Genomic DNA, 25,905 nt, shown 5'->3' with positions numbered 1-25,905 from the left:
CTGGGACCTTAGCCTATAAGGCCCAGAGTTTTCCCTGGTCAGATCACATGGTCAGGAGAAACTCTGGACCCTATAACAATTACACTTGCAAAATAGGTGTTCTGACCTCCAACTTGCAGGACAAATACACTCTCTCTGGCCAAGTAGCCCACGCTGCCAGCAAAGGGGGCTACTCCAGGGCTTCAGGGAGGAGAGGATGGATGAAGAGGGGAGCGGGAGGAGGAGTCATACAGGGAGATTTAAACACCTCAATGAATTTGGAGTTATATTTATGAAAAGCACCAGCGAAAGAAAATAGCTCTGGTTGCAACAGAGATGCTATAAAGATATGCAATGCTTGAGTCTGAGAGAGGAGCGGACATGACCATAATACTGAAAAATCACCTCAATTAGCCTACTCCTACTTGGCAGAGAAAGAATGGCTGGAACGATATAAAGGGGTTGAGGTTGGGATGGGGTGAAAAGGCCAACCAGCACTGAGATAATTGATAAATCGTTACAGATTGGAAATGAGAATGCTGTGAAAGTCATGACCTTCTACAGTTAGGCCACAGTTAAGGCCTTCTCTTGTCGCCATTGCAATAGGTGTGCAATGTGCAATGTAAAAATTGTTTGGCTTTTTTTAGGAGCCACCACCTTCTGACCATTGTGTGAGCCATTTGACATGTCCTCTTTCTCCTGCCCCTTAGCTATCTTTAACACAGCATCAGTAGGGACTTCTCCTCTGTGTTTTCAACTCAGTCCCATTCACATCACTCAAAATAACGCATGATAACACTTATGTGTCCTGGGGCTCTGTATTACATAAACCTGTTGGAGTATGGAGCCACAGCAGCACGTTAAATGCATCTACCACAGAGGTAATACAGTCTGCTATTACATTACCTTATTATTACATTAGGTTATTAGGTTATAACTGATTAAATGTATTGTGTATGGATGAGCAATGAAGAAGTCTGAAGGTAAGAGCTTACGTTTAAAATGCCCTTTTTTAGGTTTGAAAGCTGTATTCCACAGCAATGAGATAAATTCCCTTATAAGCATGAGAAGCTAAAGACATGAACAAAAATCCACAAGATATTCCCCCGATGAATTATAGCCTGCTTCAATGTATCATGCATTCACAGTACCACAACACTGAAGAAGAACTCTGAGAATGTCATCTATTTAATAGATGGATCATAGCCAACGAGGGGTTAGGTGCTCCCTCTCCCCACTCTCTTCCATTATCATAAATAAACCATGCCCATTGATGTCAGTGGCAGAAGGGGCCATTCTCTGTGCTCATACATCAACATATTGAATACAGTAACTCAACAAATAGGTTACCCAGGACCCAGGATGATCCTGCCATGTCAGACACAGGAAAAAATACATGGTCTAATTCAGATGGGATGTGTGAAGTCATGATTATTTCTCCCTGTCCATCGAGAAATGTTGTAGTATGAGAAAGTGAACTCCTAACTAGATAATGACATTACTACAGATGGTGATAAGAAATCACTTCACCATGTTTTGGGCACAATTATGAAGAATTCCTTAGAATTACGCACTGAGTACATGCGTCACAGAACTAGTCATGTACACACAACTTACCACTTGCATTCTTCCCACAAATGAGGTATTGATACTGCTGCAGGAACCCCCATAACTCCGAATCGTTGTTGATGGCCTGTTCGAGGGACTCAACAGTGAATTTAGGGATCCCATTATCTTTCTCCACAAGTGCGCTGCGCAGTGCGCGTGCGTACACCTCTCGGAAAAGACTCTCCATGCAAGCTGTCAGGTAGATGGCAGCGTGCTCGTGGATCCTCACCGCAACTCGGCTGTCCACCATCCACCTGAAGAACTTCCCCACGTTGAAAATGAGTCCGCATCTGAGTGACTTTCCGCGGCTGAACTTGTCCTCGGTGCTCATGTTGTACATAGACAAGGCACTGAGTGCGGCGGTGATGCAGTTCACCGAGACTGTCCAAGACATGACAACCTTTATGGCACTTTGAATCTCGTATTTGGTGCATTTGGCATAGCGCAAACTCAGGCGCTGCGCTTCCTTGGCGACCCTCACGAGTGCGCGGCTTATGAGGACCGAGAGCCTAGCCAGGATCTCCTGTGACACGACCCCCAGCCTCAACTCTTCGTCCTTGTTCAGTGCGCTCTCTACTTCCCCGAGGCTCCATGGCACGTCCTCGAGCTCGGGTAGTTTAGCGCACTGTCCGGAGCAATCCAGGATATCGGAGTCTTCGACCAAGACTGTGTTGACCGTGTCCAGGCTGTTGTGGCGACTGTGCATGGAGTCGGTTAAATGCCAAACATTCCCCCCATGCGCATAAGGTATATGTGCCTCGGAACAGCACAGTGAAGCACTGGAAGACCTAAAGGAGTCTGCTGCTCCACCATAACCAGAATCAAGCGTCAGATCCTCCAGGGTCCTCGCCACTGACTTCTTACTACTGCTTGCCATAACTGCACCTCATACTGTAAAGAGGACTTTGGAATGAATGGCTCAAAATGTCTCACAACGTCGCCCAATGCAATTAAATGAACGCAATTAAAGCCCGACTGCGATGTATTTTGACGTGTCAATATTTTATCCCGTTGCCTTCAGTGGAAACGAATCAAGTTGATATTTCTCAATCCGAACTAAAACTTCGAAGTGTTTCCATCATAGCACATAGAGCAGCTACAGTGGTCTGTGTTTTACGCAGTAAGATCCTGGTAGATGGAGGCGGGGCTATGTTCTTCAAACGGCCAATACACTCGGCATAACTCGAGCAGTGAGAGAAATGTTGAATTAGGACCACCTCATCATACAATATAATTTACACTAGGCTACTCAATTCAGTGTATAGCCCAAATGGGGAGTGGATATGAAATATCTATATAATAATTTTCTCTTCAAATCCATCTAATTTCCTTTCTTTTAAAAAAAAACGTACTATTTGAAACTATACCTTCATAAATGAAGCAGTCCTTTCACATGCTGTAACTTGAACACAATTTCAAAATTCAAGGCTAATGGTCTGACTGTAATGGATTGGATAAACTGGATAATGTGATTATCCACATAATGTGTCATGCTATGGATAGCAGAGTCCCTTAGGCATTTGTTCTGACAGCAATAATGGTAACATGACTCAAGGCCATCAATAATGGATGACATGCATAATGTATCTCTCTCTGTGGTCTCTTACAAGGAGATAGCTAGAGCTCATTGAAAAGTAGACATCTGAATTCCTTGCCAAGGTCAGACATTATACTGCATCATTGACTATTAACGATGCATCATTTTATTGACCAAGGCTTGATCACAATCAGAGAGAGCGAGGGAGATGTGTGTGTGTGGATTGAGCCTCCGACAGGCTGAAAAGTGTAACAGGCACACAAAAACTGAATGTGTTTGAGAGGGAGTTAGACATATAGATAGAGGAGTAGAGAGAGGGGGATAGAGAAAGAGAGAGACATGTACATACCATATTGTCAACATGTATGTGCCACAACAGAAAATGTCCCTAAACTGATTGATAGCCCTATGGCATAGATAGCCATGGCTGCATCCCAATAATATTGCCTTTCTCCTAAAGTGTACACTTGTACACTAGGTTACTTCAGACAAATTTAAAAGCATTGGATTGGTGGAGGCTTGGGCTAGTGGGATGTTCCACCATATTAGTCAGTAAAGGGAAGTAAACTATCACACACTTTGGGAGAAAGGAGAGATAATTGGGACATAGAATATTTCTAATTTAACTGTAAATCATCCTGATATGGGGCACTGTTGATATCTGTGGGATTGAGGGAGAGTATTGTTGGTACATTTGACTGTAGTTGTAGGCTGCTTATCATTGAAGCAACACTGCACCCTGGTGCTCAGTTTACAAACCTCAATCAAACCTCAATCACACAAAGATCTATCCCCACCATACATTTCCAGATAAGGAAGGCTACTATATCAAAACTAGTTTTACATATTTGTTTTACATATGCAAAGGTCACACAGTCATGTCTCTGAACCTTTCCTTGATAAATGTAGCCTATATCATCCACTATACTATACCTATATAGTGATTGCATGTTGCCATCTAGTGTCTAGATATTCAAACTGCATGTTTCCTCACCCAACTACCCACCCATCCCTTGTCTCATGAATACAAACTACTAACTACAGTATCACGGTCACCATCACCCAAAATATGATGTTCCCCTTACCGCATGCTTCAGGACAATGTAATTAAATTGTAGGCCATAATACAATAGGGTTTGGTTATCAGATTAATCTCAGAGATGGTGTTTACCTTATGATCCTTGCAGAGGTTTTTGATTGAAATTTGATCACATCTGAAATTCTGCATTGGTAGAGCTAATATCTAGGCTAGAATAGGTGTTATTTGGTTGAAATCAATTTTGAAATGATAGCATTTTAACTTAAATACATATAGGTACATACATAGTCTCACGACAACACGTAATAAAGAGTAGACTATATGCGATGCATCACATGCGTAGGCTTGTGATTGTGATGGGCTGCCCACTAGGCCTACCAACACATTGTGTAATATTTGTTTGCCGTGCTTATCCGGGTCCTGCGCAACTAATCATGACGCGAGCATCATGACGCGAGCAGGCAGCAAACACTTTTGCCAACAACCTACAAAATAAACTCAATATTCAAACTATGGTGTTTAAAGTAGGCTGTAAATAACTGATTTAACATAAACATTGCGTTGCTAGGATAGTAACTATAAATTATGCCTTTGTGGAAAAAAACACAAAATAGCCAGAAGTAAGCCAATGTAAGCACACCACAGAAACCTGAGCGAGCGAACCTTACATAACTGGTGACATTGACCAATCAGATTCGTCCATCTCCATCCTCGTACCTCTGTGGGTGGAGATGTTGGCGAATAATATTTTTTTTTGTGTGGTTGACAATGCCGTCTGAAAACGAAGAACATTACAATTGCTTATTGGAATACATTCGAATGATATTGGAACACACATTTCTGATCAAAACTTTCTAGCAAGATATTGCTATCGGCCTATTTTAGTTCACTCGCTACGACTCAACGCAATGATTCATTTTTCGAACTGCTATAGGAAAACAAGCAAGATAGCAGGTCGAACATCATTTTAAGTGTTATATTTACTTTCGTGTTGAAAATAATGATCAAATATTAACAATGTCTTACATTTAATGCGCTCTATACAAAGTTGATGCGATCGAGACCTGTCCGTACACTGTATTTATCAGAGGCCACCAAATCAATGCGCCAACAGAGAACTCATCACAATGGACAAATTGATGGAACAAGGTTAGATAACTTTAGTAGCTCTACATTATAAAACCAGCAAGGCGACAGAACCGAAACACATTTTGGGCAGGCGAGGGATATTGTTTTAATTCGTGAGCGTTTTGTGGTCAACGCTGCGGTATCACAGAAGACTCGTGTACATAACAAGAAGGGACAGCAAGTGAAATGGTCGGCAACACGATCCATTGGTTCAGGAAGGGCCTGCGGCTCCACGACAACCCCTCGCTGAAGGAGTCTATCCGGGGAGCTGACACCCTTCGATGTGTTTACATCCTAGACCCCTGGTTTGCAGGGTCCTCCAACGTGGGCATCAGCAGGTGGAGGCAAGGACGTTTTTTTATTTTGCCACCTCACATTGTGTTGCACTCACACCAAACACAGATGTGTGTAGCACAGATGTAGGTCACACATCCTGCATTCAGAAATATTTAGTTATGAATGACATGAGTGTGTTTGGTGTGCCACCTAGGCAGTAAAGTAGGGCATCCCTAGAAGCACCACACGGAATAGGATATTGTTATGCAGTGCATGCAATTTTAAAAGTAGGGCCTAGTGGTTATGAATGACATCAGTGTGTGCCCCTAGGCAAGAAAGAAGGGCATCCCAAAAAGCACCACACTTATGTACACAATTATAGTACATTGACTGCAAATGACTAAGTTATTACAAAAAATACTGAGAAAATGATTAGCCTACAGTAAATTGAGTTAAACAACTATGTGCAAAAATGGAAGCGATGGCATTCCAGGGGACCAATGACTGTTGCAATAACTGCTTGACCTTGAATTCCCTTTCATTTAGCCCATATACTATGTTGCTTTAGTTTGGACACTTATGACAACTTTAATTTAAAGCATAAAGAGAAGGGGAGAATAGCATACTCAGTTTAAAGAAGCCAAAGGGAGAATTACATGTAGAAAACATACCCTGTATGTGGGAAACTCCGTTTCTAGGACCATAACAATGGTGAAAGTTGTGATGTGTTCTTCATTGAAACGTGTTCAGGAGAGTACATTTCTGCAGGTTTGAGAACATGCGTAGCAGTAACAATGATGTAAGTTACCCTGGAAGGCAGGGCTTAGTAGGGGAAAGTGGGCACTGTGTCATGAGGGTGGTTATGGCACTCTGCTCTCCTCGCAGCTCTGACCTATGCAGCTGTGACCTACAGTACCAGTCAAAAGTTTGGACACACCTACTCATTCAAGTGTTTTTCTTTATTTTTACTAATTTCTACATTGTAGAATAATAGTGAAGATATCAAAATTATGAAATAACACATATGGAATCATGTAGTAACCAAAAAAAGTGTCAAATAAAAATACACTTTATATTTGAGATTCTTCAAAGTAGCCACCCTTTGCCTTGACGACAGCTTTGCACACTCTTGGCATTCTCTCAACCAGCTTCACCTGGAATGCTTTTCCAACAGTCTTGAAGGAGTTCCCACATATGCTGAGCACTTGTTGGCTGCTTTTCCTTCACTCTGCGGTCCAACTCATCCCAAACCATCTCACTTGGGTTGAGGTCAGGTGCTTGTGGAGGCCAGGTCATCTGATGCAGCACTCCATCTCTCTCCTTCTTGGTCAAATAGCCCTTACACAGCCTGAAGGTGTGTTGGGTCATTGTCCTGTTGAAAAGCAAATGATAGGCCAACTAAGCGCAAACCAAATGGGATGGCATATCGCTACAGAATACTGTGGTAGCCATGCTGGTTAAGTGTGCCTTGAATTCTAAATAAATTACAGACCATGTCATCAGTAAAGCACCATCACACCGCCTCTGTGCTTCACAGTGGGAAATACACATGCAGAGATCATCCGTTCACCTACTCTCATCAGATCAAAGGACAGATTTCCACCGATCTAATGTCCAATGCATGTGTTTGTTGGCCCAAGCAAGTCTCTTCTTCTTGGTGTCCTTTAGTAGTGGTTTCTTTGCAGCAATTTGACCATGAAGGCTTGATTCACGCAGTCTCCTCAGTTGATGTTGAGATGTGTCTGTTACTTGAACTCTGAAGCATTTATCTGGGTTGCATTTTCTAAGGCTGGTGACTCTAATGAACTTATCCTCTGCAGCAGAGGTAACTCAGGGTCTTCCTTTCCAGTGGCGGTCCTCATGAGAGCCAGTTTCATTATAGAGCTTGATGGTTTTTGTGACTGCACTTGAAGAAACTTGACATTTTCCACATTGACTGACCTTCATGTCTTAAAGTAATGATGTACTGTTGTTTCTCTTTGCTTATTTGAGCTGTTCTTGCCATAATATGGACTTGGTCTTTTACCAAATAGGGCTATCTTCTGTATTCCACCCCTACCTTGTAACAACACAACTGATTGGCTCAAACGCATTAAGAAGGAAAGAAATTCCACAAATTAACTTTTAACAAGGCACACCTGTTTATTGAAATGCATTACAGGTAGTGGACTACCTCATGAAGCTGGTTGAGAGAATGCCAAGAATGTGCAAAGCTGTCATCAAGGAAAAGGGTGGCTACGTTGAAGAATCTAAAATATAAAAACGTTTTTGATTTGTTTAACACTTGTGGTTAATACATAATTCCACATGTGTTATTTCATAGTTTTGATGTCTTCACTATTATTCTACAATGTAGAAAATAGTAAACAATTAAGAAAAACCCTTGAATGAGTAGATGTGCCCAAACCTTTGACTGGTACTGTATATAGTGTATATTTAAGCAATAAGGCCCAAGGGGTGTGCTATATGGCCAATATACCACAGCTAAGGGATATTCTTAAGCACGACGCAACGCGGAGTGCCTGGAAACACCCCTTAGCTGTGGTATATTGGCCATATATAAACTGATTACCAACTTAATTAGAGCAGTAAAAATATATGTTTTGTCATACCCGTGGTATACGTTTCGATATACCACGTCTGTCAGCCAATCATTATTAAGCTCTTGAACCACCGAGTTTATAAATAGGCCTAGCCAATATAAAGTTCCGTGTGTGTGTGTGTAATCTGCTCCAGGTCAATGGAACAACTGAAGCTTAGACAGGAGTTAGCCTAGCCAGCCCTTTAGAGGCTTCGTCTGGAGAGCGTTTGTTTGACCTGCAGTCGGAGTTCGCTGTCCAGAGGACATAAACCGTTACCATTAGACAATTGTAACAATGCCAGACATATTCATTAAAATGTATGCACGTTTTAGTCATAGACATTGTTTCTGTTACTATATATTTTTCTGAATGGTTTGCTTCATCTGATCATCAGGGCCGCCTCCAGAATGAATCACTTGGACGGGATTTGATTTCCATAAGGGGGTACGTGTTTATTCATGGGACCTCCTATGTGTGCATGCGCTACACAATAAAACATGTTTAAATTAGAATCGCTGGACCTCGAGCTAATGAGCAGTTATTCTGACTAAAACATTTTAACAATGTAATTAATACATTTCATATATGGTATTGCAAAAATAATAATTTGGTTGTGTTTATGAATAACTTAGGTAATATTATAAAAAAAATTTCTTCAAATAATAATACAAAAGCATTTATCAGTTTCTGTAACTGTAAGATGCATGTAAAAACACATTCCGGTGTTCAATTAAAAATATGTGTAGTGGCTTTTTTACAACCATGAAACAGAAAGGATATGTGACGGAACGCGGAAAGAGCTTCTTTTTATAATGACAAAAAAAGAATACTACCCCAACCTCCAAGATGCACGGTCAGCAAGATGCGTGGTTAAATGATGAAAACAACATCAGTAGCCTAAACATCATTAGAAGCACCAAGAGCGCTAGATAAATAGTGAAAATAAATCTACGCACAATACACCATAATGACAAAGCAAAAACAGGTTTCTACAAGTTTTACTAATTTATTAAAAAATTCACGCAAATTTCACAAGTATTCAGACCCTTTACTCAGTACATTGTTGATGTACCTTGGCAGTGATTACACCCTCGAGTCTTCATGGGTATGACGCTACAAGCTTGGCAGACCTGTAGTTGGGGAGTTTCTCCAATTCTTCTCTGCAGGTCCTCTCAAGCTCTGTCAGGTTGGATGGAGAGCGTTGCTGCACAGCTTTTTTCAGGTTTCTTCAGAACTGTCCGGTCGCGTTTAAGTCCAGGCTCTGGCTCGGCCACTCAATGACATTCAAAGACATGTCCCAAAGCCACTCCTGCGTTGTCTTGGCTGTGTGCTTAAGGTCGTTGTCCTGTTGGAAGGTGAACCTTCGCCCCTGCCTGAGATCCTGAGCGCTCTGGAGCAGGTTTCATCAAGGATCTCTCTGTACTTTGCTCTGTTCATCTTTGTCTTTATCCTGACTAGTCTCCCAGTCCCTGCTGCTGAAAAACATCCCCACAGCATGATGCTGCCACCACCATGCTTCACCGTAGGGATGGTGGCAGGTTTCCTCCAGACGTGACGCTTGGCATTCAGGCCAAAGAGTTTAATCTTGGTTTCATCAGACCAGAGAATCTTGTTTCTCATGGTCTGAGAGTCTTTAGGTGCCTTTTGGCAAACTCCAATCGGGCTGTCATGTGCTTTTTACTGATGAGTGACTTCTGTCTGGCAACTCTACCATAAAGGCCTGATTGGTAGAGTGTTGCAGAGATGGTTGTCCTTCGGGAAGGTTCTCCCTTCTCCACAGAGGAACTCTGGAGCTCTGTCAGAGTGACCATCGGGTACTTGGTCACCTCCCTGACCAAGGCCCTTCTCCCCCAATTGCTCAGTTTGGCCAGGTGGCCAGCTATAGGATGAGTCTTGGTTGTTCCAAACATCTTCCATTTAAGAATAATGGAGACCACTGTGTTCTTGGGGACCTTCAAAGCTGCAGACATTTTTTGGTACCCTTCCCCAGATGTGTGCCTCGACACAATCATGTCTCTGAGTTCTCCGGACAATTCCTTCGACCTCATGGCTTGGTTTTTGCTCTGACAGTCATTGTCATCTGTGGGACCTTTTTATATAGACAGGTGTGTGTCTTTCCAAATCATGTAGAAACATCTCAAGGATGATCAATGGAAACAGGATGCACATGAGCTCAATTTTGAGTCTCATAGCAAAGGTTCTGAATACGTATGTAAATGTTGTGTTTGATGCAAGAAACCACTTTACAAAACAAAATGCATTATTATTCCCATACCATTATTACAGAGAATGACACATTATGCTACTGCCTATTGGCTACTTAGCAACAAATACAACATTGGCCCTTTAAGACAAAAAAAAACTATTTTATCCGACACACTTTTCAAAGATGTCTAGAAATGTCCACATTTTGTGCTCTTGTAGAAAGCAACCACTCCCACATTGCTGACTACACGTGATCTATACCTGGGCTAATAACTCATTATTAACTAGTAAAGTAGTAGTCATCGTCCCTGCTCGAGCGTCTACTCATTCTGGGTGACTCGAAACAACGTCATCATCAACCTGGCTTTTTTTCTTTGACCTAGATGTGCACCGACAGAAAGAGATCCATCCATCTCAGATAAATCATCAGAGCGAACGAAACAACGCCCCTCTGTCGCCGTAGGTGTAGACCATGTATCTGATGCTGTCTGGACAAAAAGAGTATGGCATGTCATACATTTTTCTGTCCAGACAGCATCAGATACATGGGATACATATAGTACAATCAAATTGTATTGGTTGTATACACATATTTAGCAAATGTTATTGCAGGTGTGGCGAAATGCTTGTAGTAAGACCAAGCGACACTGTTTCGCTCGCTAGTTTCAGCAGAGGAAGAGGCGAAGCTCCAAAATCTATCCTGAATTAGCCCAATGTGTTTCTATGGTCATAATATGCAGACCTAAGCTTGTCACCTGTATTCCCGCCGTTGGGACAATGACTCACATTGTTAAAAAGAGACATGAGCATCTCGTCATTATATACAGAACTCTGGTTTCAGCCAATTGTGAATTAGAATGGTAAGTTGGCAGGTGCACTGTTGGGATGCTGGCTTCCCCTAAAGTAAATGGATGTTTTGCCAAAATTATATAATTACTCCAGTCTAAATAAAATCATTCAAAATACTTTACCATAAAGCTTGGCTTAGCCACAGAGGATCATTAGCTGTGGCTTGTTGTGGATTTGTCATGTATTGTCATGTTGTGTCTTGTTTCTGTCCTTTCTCTTCACCCTGTCTCCCCCTGCTGGTCGTTTTAGGTTACATTTTCTCCCCCGCTTTCCCCCAGCTGTTCCTTGTCTCCTCCTAACTACCTCGTCACCCCTTTTCCCACCTGTTCCCTTTTTCCCTCTGATTAGTCCTCTATATCTCTCTCTGTTTTTGTTCCTGTCCTTGTCGGATTCTTGTTTGTGTTGTTCATGCCTGAACCAGACTATCGTCATGTTTGCTGCAACCTTGTCCTGTCCTGTCGGAACCTGCCGGTCCATCTGAGCCTACGTTTGTTTTCTTATTAAAGAAGCTCTGTTTACGTTAATTCGCTTTTGGGTCCTCATTCACGCACCTTAACAGAAGAATCCGACCAAGAATGGACCCAGCGACTTCGGATCCTCTCCACTCAGCCGTCGAGATCCAGGGAGCGATGCTAGGCAGACACGAGCAGGAATTGTCTGCTGCTCGACATGCCGTTGAGACCCTGGCCACCCAAGTCTCCAACCTCACAGAACAGGTTCACCATCTCCGCCTCGATCCACCGGCCACTTCCAGGGCTTTCGAATCTCCGGAGCCCAGAATCAATAACCCGCCGTGTTACTCTGGGGAGCCCACTGAATGCCGCTCGTTCCTCACCCAGTGTGATATTGTGTTTTCTCTCCAGCCCAACACTTACTCCAGGAGCACTGCTCGTGTCGCCTACGTCATATCTCTCCTTATTGGACGGGCTCGTGAGTGGGGCACGGCAATCTGGGAGGCAAGGGCTGAGTGTACTAACCAGTATCAGGACTTTAAGGAGGAGATGATACGGGTTTTTGATCGATCTGTTTTTGGGGAGGAGGCTTCCAGGGTTCTGTCTTCCCTATGTCAAGGTAATCGATCCATAACAGACTACTCTATTGAGTTTCGCACTCTTGCTGCCTCCAGTGGCTGGAACGAGCCGGCTTTGCTCGCTCGTTTTCTGGAGGGTCTCCGCGCAGAGGTAAAGGATGAGATTCTCTCCCGGGAGGTTCCTTCCAGCGTGGATTCCTTGATTGAACTCGCTATTCGCATTGAGCGACGGGTTGATCTTCGTCACCGAGCTCGTGGAAAGGAGCTCGCGTTCTCCGTTGCCCCCCTCTCCGCATCACTACCATCTTCCTCTGCCGGCTCGGGTGCTGAGCCTATGCAGCTGGGAGGTATCCGCATCTCGACTAAGGAGAGGGAACGGAGAATCACCAACCGCCTCTGACTCTATTGCGGTTCTGCTGGTCATTTTGTCACTTCATGTCCAGTAAAAGCCAGAGCTCATCAGTAAGCGGAGGGCTACTGGTGAGCGCTACTACTCCTGTCTCTCCTTCAAGATCCTGCACTACCTTGTCGGTCCATCTACGCTGGACCGGTTCGTCAGCTTCCTGCAGTGCCTTAATAGACTCTGGGGCGGAGGGCTGTTTTATGGACGAGACCTGGGCTCGGGAACATGACATTCCTCTCAGACAGTTAAGGGAGTCCACGGCCTTGTTCGCCCTGGATGGTAGTCCTCTCCCCAGGATTCAGCGTGAGACGCTACCTTTAACCCTCACTGTTTCTGGTAATCATAGCGAAACCATTTCTTTTTTAATTTTTCGTTCACCTTTTACACCTGTTGTTTTGGGCCATCCCTGGCTAGTTTGTCATAATCCTTCTATTAATTGGTCTAGTAATTCTATCCTCTCCTGGAACGTCTCTTGTCATGTGAAATGTTTAATGTCTGCTATCCCTCCTGTTTCCTCTGTCTCTTCTTCACAGGAGGAGCCTGGTGATTTGACAGGGGTGCCGGAGGAATATCACGATCTGCGCACAGTGTTCAGTCGGTCCAGGGCCACCTCTCTTCCTCCACACCGGTCGTATGATTGTAGTATTGATCTCCTTCCGGGAACCACTCCCCCCCGGGGTAGACTATACTCTCTGTCGGCTCCCGAACGTAAGGCTCTCGAAGATTATTTGTCTGTAGCTCTTGCCGCCGGTACCATAGTCCCCTCCTCCTCTCCCGCCGGAGCGGGGTTTTTTTTTGTTAAGAAGAAGGACGGGTCCCTGCGCCCCTGCATAGATTATCGAGGGCTGAATGACATAACAGTGAAGAATCGTTATCCGCTTCCTCTTATGTCTTCAGCCTTCGAGATCCTGCAGGGAGCCAGGTTTTTCACTAAGTTGGACCTTCGTAACGCTTACCATCTCGTGCGCATCAGGGGGGGGGACGAGTGGAAGACGGCGTTTAACACTCCGTTAGGGCACTTTGAATACCGGGTTCTTCCTTTCGGCCTCGCTAACGCTCCAGCTGTCTTTCAGGCATTAGTCAATGATGTCCTGAGAGACATGCTGAACATCTTTGTTTTCGTTTACCTTGACGATATCCTGATTTTTTCACCGTCACTCCAGATTCATGTTCAGCACGTTCGACGTGTCCTCCAGCGCCTTTTAGAGAATTGTCTTTTTGTGAAGGCTGAGAAGTGCTCTTTTCATGCCTCCTCCGTCACATTTCTCGGTTCTGTTATTTCCGCTGAAGGCATTAAGATGGATCCCGCTAAGGTCCAAGCTGTCATTGATTGGCCCGTCCCTAGGTCACGCGTCGAGCTGCAGCGCTTTCTCGGCTTCGCGAACTTCTATCGTCGTTTCATCCGTAATTTCGGTCAGGTGGCAGCCCCTCTCACAGCCCTTACTTCTGTCAAGACGTGCTTTAAGTGGTCCGTTTCCGCCCAGGGAGCTTTTGATCTCCTCAAGAATCGTTTTACATCCGCACCTATCCTTGTTACACCTGACGTCACTAGACAGTTCGTTGTCGAGGTTGACGCGTCAGAGGTGGGCGTGGGAGCCATTCTTTCTCAGCGCTCCCTCTCTGACGACAAGGTCCACCCTTGCGCGTATTTTTCTCATCGCCTGTCGCCGTCGGAACGTAACTATGATGTGGGAAACCGCGAACTGCTCGCCATCCGCTTAGCCCTAGGCGAATGGCGACAGTGGTTGGAGGGGGCGACCGTTCCTTTTGTCGTTTGGACTGACCATAGGAACCTTGAGTACATCCGTTCTGCCAAACGACTTAATGCGCGTCAGGCGCGCTGGGCGCTGTTTTTCGCTCGTTTCGAGTTCGTGATTTCTTATCGTCCGGGCTCTAAGAACACCAAGCCTGATGCTTTATCTCGTCTCTTCAGTTCTTCAGTAGCCTCCACTGACCCCGAGGGGATTCTCCCTGAGGGGCGTGTTGTCGGGTTGACTGTCTGGGGAATTGAGAGGCAGGTAAAGCAAGCACTCACTCAAACTCCGTCGCCGCGCGCTTGTCCTAGGAACCTTCTTTTCGTTCCCGTTCCTACTCGTCTGGCCGTTCTTCAGTGGGCTCACTCTGCCAAGTTAGCCGGCCACCCTGGCGTTCGGGGTACGCTTGCTTCCATTCGCCAGCGTTTTTGGTGGCCCACCCGGGAGCATGACACGCGTCGCTTCGTGGCTGCTTGTTCGGTCTGCGCGCAGACTAAGTCCGGTAACTCCCCTCCTGCCGGCCGTCTCAGGCCGCTTCCCATTCCCTCTCGACCGTGGTCTCACATCGCCTTAGATTTTGTCACCGGACTGCCTTCGTCAGCGGGGAAGACTGTTATTCTTACGGTTGTCGACAGGTTCTCTAAGGCGGCTCATTTTATTCCCCTTGCTAAGCTTCCTTCTGCTAAAGAGACGGCACAAATCATCATCGAGAATGTTTTCAGAATTCATGGCCTTCCGTCAGACGTCGTTTCGGACAGAGGTCCGCAATTCACGTCTCAATTTTGGAGGGAGTTTTGCCGTTTGATTGGGGCTTCCGTCAGTCTCTCTTCCGGCTTTCACCCCCAGTCTAACGGTCAAGCAGAACGGGCCAATCAGACTATTGGTCGCATCTTACGCAGTCTTTCTTTTCGCAACCCTGCGTCTTGGTCAGAACAGCTCCCCTGGGCAGAATACGCCCACAACTCGCTTCCTTCGTCTGCGACCGGGCTATCTCCTTTTCAGAGTAGCCTCGGGTACCAGCCTCCGCTGTTCTCATCTCAGTTCGCCGAGTCCAGCGTCCCCTCCGCTCAGGCTTTTGTCCAACGTTGCGAGCGCACCTGGAGGAGGGTCAGGTCTGCACTTTGCCGTTATAGGGCGCAGACTGTGAGGGCTGCTAATAAGCGTAGAACTAAGAGTCCTAGATATTGTCGCGGTCAGAGAGTTTGGCTCTCCACTCAGAACCTTCCCCTTAAGACGGCTTCTCGCAAGTTGACTCCGCAGTTCATTGGTCCGTTCCGTATTTCTCAGGTCATTAATCCTGTCGCAGTTCAACTTCTTCTTCCGCGATACCTTCGTCGCGTCCACCCGGTCTTCCATGTCTCCTGTATCAAGCCCGTTCTTCGCGCCCCCGCTCGTCTCCCCCCCCCCCCCCCCATCCTTGTCGAGGGCGCACCCATCTACAGGGTCCGTAGGATTTTGGACATGCGTCCTCGGGGCCGTGGTCATCAGTACCTAGTAGATTGGGAGGGGTACGGTCCTGAGGAGAGGAGTTGGGTTCCCTCTCGGGACGTGCTGGACCGTGCGCTGATCGAGGATTTCCTCCGTTGCCGCCAGGTTTCCTCCTCGAGTGCGCCAGGAGGCGCTCGGTGAGTGGGGGGGTACTGTCATGTATTGTCATGTTGTGTCTTGTTTCTGTCCTTTCTCTTCACCCTGTCTCCCCCTGCTGGTCGTTTTAGGTTACCTTTTCTCCCCCGCTTTCCCCCAGCTGTTCCTTGTCTCCTCCTAACTACCTCGTCACCCCTTTTCCCACCTGTTCCCTTTTTCCCTCTGATTAGTCCTCTATATCTCTCTCTGTTTTTGTTCCTGTCCTTGTCGGATTCTTGTTTGTGTTGTTCATGCCTGAACCAGACTATCGTCATGTTTGCTGCAACCTTGTCCTGTCCTGTCGGAACCTGCCGGTCCATCTGAGCCTACGTTTGTTTTCTTATTAAAGAAGCTCTGTTTACGTTAATTCGCTTTTGGGTCCTCATTCACGCACCTTAACAGGATTGCTGTGAATTGTTTCAAATCACAAGTGCTTATGCCTATTTGGGAAGCCAGCAATTTGGACAGAGCGTGTGGCAATAGGCCTAACTGATTATTGAGTTGGGGCTGTCAGTGAAACGCATCTAATATGTGTGAAGATAATGACTTGAGTATAATTTAAAAGGTTGAGACAAGAATGGGAGGGGTGTGTGTCAATGATATGGGCGTCTTTCTCCAGAATGCATGTACTCAGCTCTCCAGAATGCATGCACTCAGCTCTCCAGATTGCATGCACTCCGCTCTCCAGATTGCATGCACTCAGCTCTCCAGATTGCATGCACTCAGCTCTCCAGAATGCATGTACTCAGCTCTCCAGAATGCATGTACTCAGCTCTCCAGAATGCATGCACTCAGCTCTCCAGAATGCATGCACTCAGCTCTCCAGATTGCATGTACTCAGCTCTCCAGAATGCATGTACTCAGCTCTCCAGAATGCATGCACTCAGCTCGCCAGATTGCATGCACTCAGCTCTCCAGAATGCATGCACTCAGCTCTCCAGATTGCATGTACTCAGCTCTCCAGAATGCATGTACTCAGCTCTCCAGAATGCATGTACTCAGCTCTCCAGAATGCATGCACTCAGCTCTCCAGATTGCATGCACTCAGCTCTCCAGAATGCATGTACTCAGCTCTCCAGAATGCATGTACTCAGCTCTCCAGAATGCATGCACTCAGCTCGCCAGATTGCATGCACTCAGCTCTCCAGAATGCATGCACTCAGCTCTCCAGATTGCATGTACTCAGCTCTCCAGAATGCATGTACTCAGCTCTCCAGAATGCATGTACTCAGCTCTCCAGAATGCATGCACTCAGCTCTCCAGATTGCATGCACTCAGCTCTCCAGAATGCATGTACTCAGCTCTCCAGAATGCATGTACTCAGCTCTCCAGAATGCATGCACTCAGCTCGCCAGATTGCATGCACTCAGCTCTCCAGAATGCATGCACTCAGCTCTCCAGATTGCATGTACTCAGCTCTCCAGAATGCATGTACTCAGCTCTCCAGAATGCATGTACTCAGCTCTCCAGAATGCATGCACTCAGCTCTCCAGATTGCATGCACTCAGCTCTCCAGAATGCATGCACTCAGCTCTCCAGATTGCATGCACTCAGCTCTCCAGAATGTGCTCCTATGTTTCCTGCCAATTCTTGCACATTCATTGTTTCATTGTGTGTGAATTGTTTGCCCTTTGATTGTTTATTTTTGTATCAATTCCCCATTAGACCTAGTAACCATTAGGCCTAGAAAATGTACAGTAAATTCCTATCATTTGGTTACATTCATTTCTGTATTAGTCACTTATCGTTCTCATTCTCGGAGTGGAGTTCACAACCTGCTACACTTGTGTCAAACAAGTTTTGGTTTATGTCATATTTATGTCACCATTTAGGAGTTTTGTCAAATAAAATCATATTTTGTTTGTAATGCTCCATGTGAACATAGAGCATCTATGTGGTTTCTCTGTCCTGGTAAGGTTGAGGGAACAACTTGCCAACCTTCTGAGTTGATACAATGTTGCACTTCACTAATGATATGATATGTCAATTCAGATAGAAAGGGAGGCAGACAGGGCGGAGTAGTGATTCATGCGATTGAAAGAACCTGAATTTCCATCAGGATATTTAAAAAAATGAATATATTTTTAATGTATTTGTCGGCTTTAGGCCTATGTTTTTTACTTAGTTGACGATGGAAGTTATAGGCCTACTGCTGCATTGGCCTATAGGCTATCTCTAACTTCAATGTGCTCATTTCTTTAGCCACCCATGTATCACTGGTGATCTTGCATTTTTATCATTAACCATGTGACAATTATTTTGAGAAACTAAAATGTTATTATTAAAATGAAACTGTTTACCACGAAAATGCGCATATAAAAAATGATCACAACTGCCACGTAGATTGGTAGGATAAATTGTAAGCTTCCTCAAACTTGAAACTCACGAGTTGCCTATGGTCTTTATTAGAACACCCATTTCACACAGGAGGTCCCGTGGAAAAAAACAGGCCTGCCTATAGAAATCAAATGCGTGTCCATCTGATTCGTTCTGGCACCGGCTCTGCAAATAAATAATATACAAATATTTTATTTTGACTGGCAAGGAGGTAGGGCAGGCCATGTTCACTAAGGCCCATCCATAACGCTGTCCCTGTGCCCCATAGCATCTATTTTGTAGTCTGGTAACATCTCACCATTGGACACAGAGGCTTGCATTCATTTAAATTCAGTTTCCAACCTTTCAATATTGTGTTATGTTCGCTTTGTGGTCACCTTGCATTATCCCACTGTTCAAGTGTATGCATGAAGATTACATTTCTTGTAGGGCCACTAGTTGTCATAGGCTACACTACTCTTTCAGATATCACATTTTAAAACCTCCCTGCAGTGCTGTTGCTAACCACCCGACATGTTTCATAAGAGTTTCAAGTAGAGTACAGCTGGTGACAAGCCCCAGACAGCATTTACTGAAGTGTGAATTGAAAAACACAACAGGAGGACACCATTCTCAGTTGAGGGTATAGGCCGGGTGATGGGATGCCACCCTAGGGGAAGTTAGTCACCTAACACAGAACAGGATGTCAGTCGCCCTCTCTTAACTTGGTTGATATCCATGTTGTCATATCAAACAGTAGGCAAATTTATTGGCCGCATAACATAATGATGACACTAATATATGTCATTTAGCAGACACTTTTAACCAAAGCAACTTAGTGGGAATCAAACCCACTATCTTTGCATTGCAAGTGCCATGCTCTACCAACTAAGCTATAGAGGACCACTGTGTTGTTATCAACACTGCCTATGTAGTTTGAGGATAATATCACAGCAGAATGGGGAAGGTGTAGCCGACGAGTGTTGTAGAGGGTCAGTCCAGAAGTCCTGCCCCAGGGGCCCAGGCTTATACCAAAGTATGCTAGTTTACCTCGGCGGAGAACTACTGTTAGCCAGAGATGTTCTTTAAATGTTGATACAGACTTTGTGTTCTCTTACTCAGGAATGTATACTCCCATTCTTATGAGGCCTTGTTGCACTAGCTGTGATTTTCCTGTTGAGGGATGCAAGCAGCTGTCATTTTGTTGAACTACTTTGCTGTGAGCTGAAGTGTACCACAAGGCTGGGATGTTAGTGACCTTATTGTTAAGGTAATGGAATGTAAGTTCCATTCGGTCATGATTGTCCACTGGATGTTTCCACTTGGTGTTTTAAATGGTATGCCAATTAGGCCAGTTTTATACCAGCAGACAGAGGAGTAGGCCTATGTATGTAGGTTAACTGCGAGGGCATGAATCATTTTGGTGGTGAAATGTTTTCTTTCATCCTTAGCCTAGCCTATATTGTCATCTGTTTGTTTGAGTGTTTATGAGGGAAACTGATTGAGGGAATATTCATCTAACATCTTCTAGCCTAACTGATTGACTTGTTGTTCAGGGGGACATTGTTCAATAGGCTAAATCATTCTGAATAATGTGACGAACTGAGAGAAGTAGCATCGCATGTTTGTACTTCCTCTCCACCAGCCCTCTGATCTTTCTGGTTCAAGCTATTATCATTTTGAAGAAGCCAAGGCCTTTGACATGAAGACCTATGATACAACATGCCTCACATGATGGATCATATGAAACATGGATCATTTTTTCAGTCACTAATGTGGCTTTTGGATCATCATTCAACTGAAATACCATGACCTGTTGTTTTCCTGAGGACAAATATCCAAATGCACCGCAGTAGCCATTAATTTACTGTATTTAACTAAATCAATGCCTAAAACTATTTCCTCTCTGATATACAATCACTTGATTGATCATCCCCTCTGTTTGATTCCAGGTTCTTACTACAATGTCTAGAGGACCTAGACGCCAGCCTCCGCAAGCTCAACTCCCGTCTGTTTGTCATCCGGGGCCAGCCTACTGATGTCTTCCCTAGGCTGTTCCAGGTATAGTCAACAGTCATACTTACTTTACTGTAGTAAACCCATTACACTACTGTACCATACATACACTTACGGTACTGTTCATGTAGCCTATAACTCATCGAAATACATTAGGCTATGTCACATAGAAATACAGTATGCCCCATAGAAGCACTGTCACAGTAACTGTACCGTAAATCCACTTTATCAGATATGCTGATGCAGTGAGTGAGTGGGGGGGGGGGGGGGGGGGGGGGTCCACAACTCAATATTAGGAAGGTGATTATTCATATTTTGTATATTCAGTGTATATGTGAAACTATTTGAATTCCATTGGAATCCATGTTATTTTCTATGAAGGCCTTTCTGTGACATCCACTATCTCTATTTACAACGGTAAAGGTCCCCTATTTATAATGTTGAGTGACCTTGTTCCCCTCTCTCTCTGCTTCCCAGGAATGGCAGACCAGCCAGCTGTCTTATGAGTACGACTCTGAGCCCTTCGGCAAGGAACGTGACGCCGCCATCCAGAAGCTGGCCAGCGAGGCCGGTGTGGAGGTTACTGTCAAAGTCTCCCACACTCTCTATGACCTGGACAAGTGAGTGACACACACACAGTCTTGTACAGCTAATCTTGTGGGGACACACAATTCAGTCCCATTCAAAATTATATTTTCCAGAACCCCATCCTGTACTCTTACCTTAACCCAAAAACCTAACCCTAAACATAACTCTAGCTCCTAACCCTAAAACTAACCATTAACCATTTGACCTTGTGGGGACTAACAAAATGTCCCCAGTTGGTCAAGTTTTTGTTCATTGACTATTCTTCTGATCCCCACAAGAATAGTTAAACACGCGTACACACACACGCACACACGCACAGTAGATATTGTGAGAATACAACCCAAGTGATCAAGTTGTGCAAATACGCAAACATGATGTATTAGCAACATATTCATGAACAATACCATGATACTAGTGTTACGTGATGCACTAAATACCTCCATGTCTGTCCATGTGTCTCTGTAGGATCATCGAGCTAAACGGAGGCCAGTCCCCTCTCACCTACAAGCGTTTCCAGGCGCTCATCAGTCACATGGATGCCGTGGAATCACCCACTGAGATCATCACTGCTGAGGTCATGAGGAAGTGTGCCACGCCCATCAGTGATGACCATGACGACAAGTTTGCCGTGCCCTCCCTGGAGGAGCTTGGCTTTGAGACCGAAGGCCTGGCTACAGCAGTATGGCCAGGGGGAGAGACGGAGGCCCTCACTCGCCTGGAGAGGCACCTGGAGAGAAAGGTGAGGAGTAGTCCCTTCTTTATATCCCAGCACTACTGAGCCAGTGTGGTGGACACACAGTGTCTAGGGTTGGGGTCAATTCCATTTCAATTCAGTCAATTCAACCCCCCTCCAAAAAAAACGACCTTGTTGACTTTATTTTCTGAACTCCTTGTCAGTGTGTTGCACTGTGACCCAAACACTAACCTTCTGTGTTCCAGGCATGGGTGGCCAACTTTGAGCGTCCCAGGATGAACGCCAACTCCCTGCTGGCCAGCCCCACAGGCCTCAGCCCCTACCTCCGCTTCGGCTGCCTCTCCTGTCGCCTCTTTTACTTCAAACTAACTGACCTCTACAGGAAGGTGAAGAAAAACAGCTCACCGCCCCTCTCGCTCTATGGCCAGCTGTTGTGGCGCGAGTTCTTCTACACCACAGCCACCAACAACCCCCGCTTCGACAAAATGGAGGGCAATCCGGTGTGTGTGCAGATCCCGTGGGACCGCAACCCGGAAGCGCTGGCCAAGTGGGCCGAGGGGAGGACAGGGTTCCCCTGGATTGACGCCATCATGACCCAGCTGAGACAGGAGGGCTGGATCCACCACCTGGCCAGACATGCTGTTGCCTGCTTTCTCACTAGAGGAGACCTGTGGATCAGCTGGGAGGAGGGCATGAAGGTAGATACTGGGTTAAGGGGATGTTAGAGGGAGAGGGGAGACGAAGTGACAAGTAGGTAGAACATGTATGACTGTGATATCTGACCGTGTGTGTGTTTATTTACCTGTCAGGTATTTGAGGAGCTGCTCCTGGATGCAGACTGGAGTGTGAACGCAGGCAGCTGGATGTGGCTCTCGTGCAGCTCCTTCTTCCAGCAGTTTTTCCACTGCTACTGCCCTGTAGGCTTCGGCAGGAGGACGGACCCAAACGGAGACTACATACGGTGAGAAGACCCTCCCTACACCCAGTTGTCCACCCCTCCACTATATTTAGCCAGTGTGGTACACAAGTTATTTTCCTTTTGAAGTACTCTCATAGTAATAGACCTCAGTGCTTTATTTCACCATGCTTGTAACATGTAGGACATGCAGAATACCATGACAAACTGCTAGACCACGATGTCACGTCAAAACACTTCATAGAGTCTTGGTTAAATGTCCATGCTGAACCCACTAGAAATGTACATTTGTTTCTCGATTGTTCATTGCAGAAGAAGTGTGTCACCGTGGTTCTTTTTTTTTTAAACAATGTAATTTCTCTGTTTGGTTCTTCCAGGCGCTATCTGCCCATACTGAAGGCCTTCCCAGCCAAGTACATCTTCGACCCCTGGAACGCGCCCGAGAGCGTGCAGAAGGCAGCCAAGTGCGTGATCGGCATGCATTACCCCAAGCCCATGGTGCACCACACCGAGGTTAGCCGCCTCAACATCCAGAGGATGACGCAGATCTACCAACAGCTCTCCTGCTACCGCGGTCTGGGTGAGCACCGAGCACAACCTGCTGAAACTACAGCTAATAGCCTGAAAATCCGCTTAGAATCAGCCATTTTCTGGTACTTACTCAAATGATTTCAATGATAAGCTATTCAGCTATTCAAAGTGTCTCAGAATAGGCATACTGATCTAGGATCAGTTTTGCCTTTTTAAATCATCATAATTAGGGAGGGCAGACCTGATCGTAGATCAGTACGCCTATTCTGAGATTCTTTGCCGATACAGTGACTTTGTTGTCTTTTATATTATCATTATCAATTGTTCTCTATGGGGGTGTGGTAGACTGACTGCAAAACTCTTCTTTTGTCCCCACTTCACAGGGCTGCTCGCGACAGTGCCTGCTAATCCTAACAATGGTGGAAATGGTGTGGGGACCTCCCCTGAAGAAATCCAGCATGAGGCAGTCGCTCAAGCAGGTAAAGACCCTCTCTCCATCCTCCTCGGTTCCTTGGCTGTCCTTACCACAGCAAAACCTGCATTTTCTAAAGAGTAGGGTTAAAGGACAAATTAACTTTTTTTACCAAATTGAACTTGTCCTTTAACCTGCATATTATCTGCCCATCTCATCTACATCAAGATTGAACTGTGAATTCATCCATCTCAGATATGTGGGTCGTGGGTGGAAGTTAGAAGAGTCAAAGCAGACACCCATAACCAATTTAATAGGGAACAATATCATGTTTTTTTTTTATTCAGGCAGAGGACATGCTGCCGTGAAGCGTAGCAGTGAGGACCTCACACCGGGGGGTAGCAACAAGGCCCAGAGGCAGACCAGCAACTAGTCCCTGATGTGGAAGGGTAGAGGAGAGGGGGTACCAGCTACCCTGTTGATCTCCAGTAGGCTCCACCAGCACTTGAAGCGCTGCATCCTCCTCCCCTGACTCTTCAACTCTACAGGAGCACATCTACCTCAGTGGTGTGAGCAGCAGTAGGAATAGATGGAGCAGAGGAGAGGAAAGGAGGCTGCTAACATCCCACATTGAACTATGGGGAACATCAAATCACATGATCCCCAAAGAACTGATCGCAGCATCGCGGTCTGTGACATTCAACCTCTGTGGAGAATCGCAAACGCACAGTCGCACTGTTCCCAGTGTTACTAGATAGAGGTGATGGTGTCAGGACAGAAGCCCTTTCACGAGATGACTCCCGATAGTCTTTAACATGCACACCACCAAACTGTCTTTTTTGTGGTGCTGGGAATACAAGCCTGAGTTCCATTTATAATAAAAGATGATATACACACGTTTGTCCTCTTTCCCCAAAAAATATGTGGTCCCTTTGGGGATATATGTATGTATAGAACATGGAGGCACACGTTATATTTGCTGAAAGAACACTGGGGGGTGACTGTTTGATCCTGAGGGCATGTTATGTGCAGTCCTAGGCATGGAGAATGGCATCAGCCTCAAGCTGAGGATGACTGATGACCCAACTTGGAATCATGAGGTCAAATGGTCAGGAAACACTTATTATTCTATGGGGTATAATGCTGTCAGAAGTTCAGAAATATGAGTTTCCAATAAGCATTTTTAAGGCAGCATAACCTCTGTAAAAACCTTTTTAAGGGAATGATGTAAATGTTTCTGTATAAGCGTGTGAGTAATTCAACTCAAAATGTACAGTAAAAATGGTATATTGCATGTTATTTTGGTTTTATTATTTTTTCTGGTGAAGTTGTAAACCAATTGTTATTTTTGTATAAAGACTGACTGTTCTGTATAGTGCTGTAATAAAAGGAGCAAAGTAACACTGGCTCAAAGTAATATTTATTGTAGCATAATGGTTTGTTTTATGTCATGGGTATGCAAATATTGTTTGTTGTAAAGCTCAATGAGGAATGCAAAGTGAAAATGATGCAAAGTAAAATTAATCAAAACTAAAAGATTCCAATTGCTGCAATGTATCTATGCTGTAATCAGTGGTAAACATGGACAGCCACTTTGGTCACGTTGCATCCAGAAAAAGCTGTTCCAGATGTGTGCGCAAAAGACTATTAGTGTAACGGATGTGAAACGGCTAGCTAGTTAGCGGTGGTGCGCGCTAAATAGGTGCGAGGGGACTGAGACCTTGAAGTAGTGGTTCCCCTTGCTCTGCAAGGGCCGCGGCTTTTGTGGAGCGATGGGTAACGATGCTTCGTGGGTGACTGTTGTTGATGTGTGCAGAGGTTCCCTAGTTCGCGCCCGGGTATCGGCGAGGGAACGGTCTAAAGTTATACTGTTACATTCGTGCCGTGACCCAGATCACTGGTTGCTGCGGAAAAGGAGGAGGTCAAAAGGAGGGTGAGTGTAACTGATGTGAAACGGCTAGCTTAGTTAGCGGTGGTGCGCGCTAAATAGTGTTTCAATCGGTGACGTCACTTGCTCTGAGACCTTGAAATAGTGGTTCCCCTTGCTCTGCAAGGGCCGTGGCTTTGTGGATGACTGTTGTTGATGTGTGCAGAGGGTCCCTGGTTCGCGCCCGGGTATGGGGAAGGTCTAAAGTTATACTGTTACATTAGCATGGGCAGCGCCACTGAGGGCTTCCACCATAAAAATTAAGTCAACTGGGTGGGACTTCCAACTTCATTGGCTGATCCCTCCTGGTGGACCTCTCATGTCCAACTGGGTCATCAGGAGGGATCAGACAATCGTGAAGATATCAAATACAATGGCTGGAATGGAGGGAATGGAATGCCATTCCATTTGCTCCAATTGCATTTGCTCCATTCCAGCCATATAAAATCTGTTCTCCCATCAGCAGCCTCCATTGATGTCCACAGTTGTTTT

The 25,905-nt window shown here is 45.3% G+C and overlaps 2 protein-coding genes across 6 annotated transcripts in view; one reads left to right on the top strand and one right to left on the bottom strand.

The window, feature by feature from the left end:
* Positions 1 to 2,738, bottom strand: part of LOC110497874 (ankyrin repeat- and BTB/POZ domain-containing protein 3-B) — a 100,013-nt gene extending 97,275 nt beyond the window's left edge. Inside the window, exon 1 of one of the 2 annotated variants that reach the window (XM_036957012.2) lies at positions 1,597 to 2,738. In XM_036957012.2, the coding sequence (XP_036812907.1) occupies positions 1,597 to 2,464 (868 nt within the window). In that variant the 5' untranslated portion in view covers positions 2,465 to 2,738. The remainder of the gene's footprint in view (positions 1 to 1,596) is intronic. The other variant, XM_036957002.2, reaches the window with a different exon arrangement.
* Positions 2,739 to 4,799: 2,061 nt separating this feature from the next.
* LOC110497857 (cryptochrome-1) lies at positions 4,800 to 24,887 on the top strand. Of its 4 annotated transcripts, none has more exons than XM_036956986.2 (9): positions 4,800 to 5,635; positions 20,282 to 20,390; positions 20,823 to 20,965; positions 21,399 to 21,672; positions 21,873 to 22,325; positions 22,437 to 22,588; positions 22,921 to 23,123; positions 23,458 to 23,553; positions 23,834 to 24,887. In XM_036956986.2, exons 1-9 carry the CDS (start codon positions 5,478 to 5,480, stop codon positions 23,917 to 23,919), a joined length of 1,674 nt encoding a protein of 557 aa, XP_036812881.1. In that variant the 5' UTR covers positions 4,800 to 5,477; the 3' UTR covers positions 23,920 to 24,887. The 4 variants fall into 4 exon arrangements, 2 of the variants coding, with proteins under 2 accessions (XP_036812881.1, XP_090065811.1); XR_016488698.1 differs by having other exon boundaries at positions 4,814 to 5,635; positions 22,921 to 23,196; XM_090209685.1 differs by lacking the exon at positions 4,800 to 5,635 and adding an exon at positions 8,346 to 8,593.
* The last annotated feature ends 1,018 nt before the right edge of the window (positions 24,888 to 25,905 follow it).

This window comes from Oncorhynchus mykiss, chromosome 2, assembly GCF_057628025.1.
Source record: "Oncorhynchus mykiss isolate SJ-2025 chromosome 2, ASM5762802v1, whole genome shotgun sequence".
NCBI classification, from domain to species: domain Eukaryota; kingdom Metazoa; phylum Chordata; class Actinopteri; order Salmoniformes; family Salmonidae; genus Oncorhynchus; species Oncorhynchus mykiss.
This window is presented reverse-complemented; position numbering and strand designations above follow the sequence as displayed.

Excerpts from the sequence above, each read along its gene's own strand:
- LOC110497857 (XM_036956986.2), top strand. The coding sequence starts at position 5,478 with ATGGTCGGCAACACGATCCATTGGTTCAGGAAGGGCCTGCGGCTCCAC. Across the intron at positions 22,326-22,436 it reads GCTGGGAGGAGGGCATGAAG|GTATTTGAGGAGCTGCTCCT; the intron begins GTAGATACTGGG and ends TTTACCTGTCAG. Across the intron at positions 23,124-23,457 it reads CTCCTGCTACCGCGGTCTGG|GGCTGCTCGCGACAGTGCCT; the intron begins GTGAGCACCGAG and ends CCCACTTCACAG.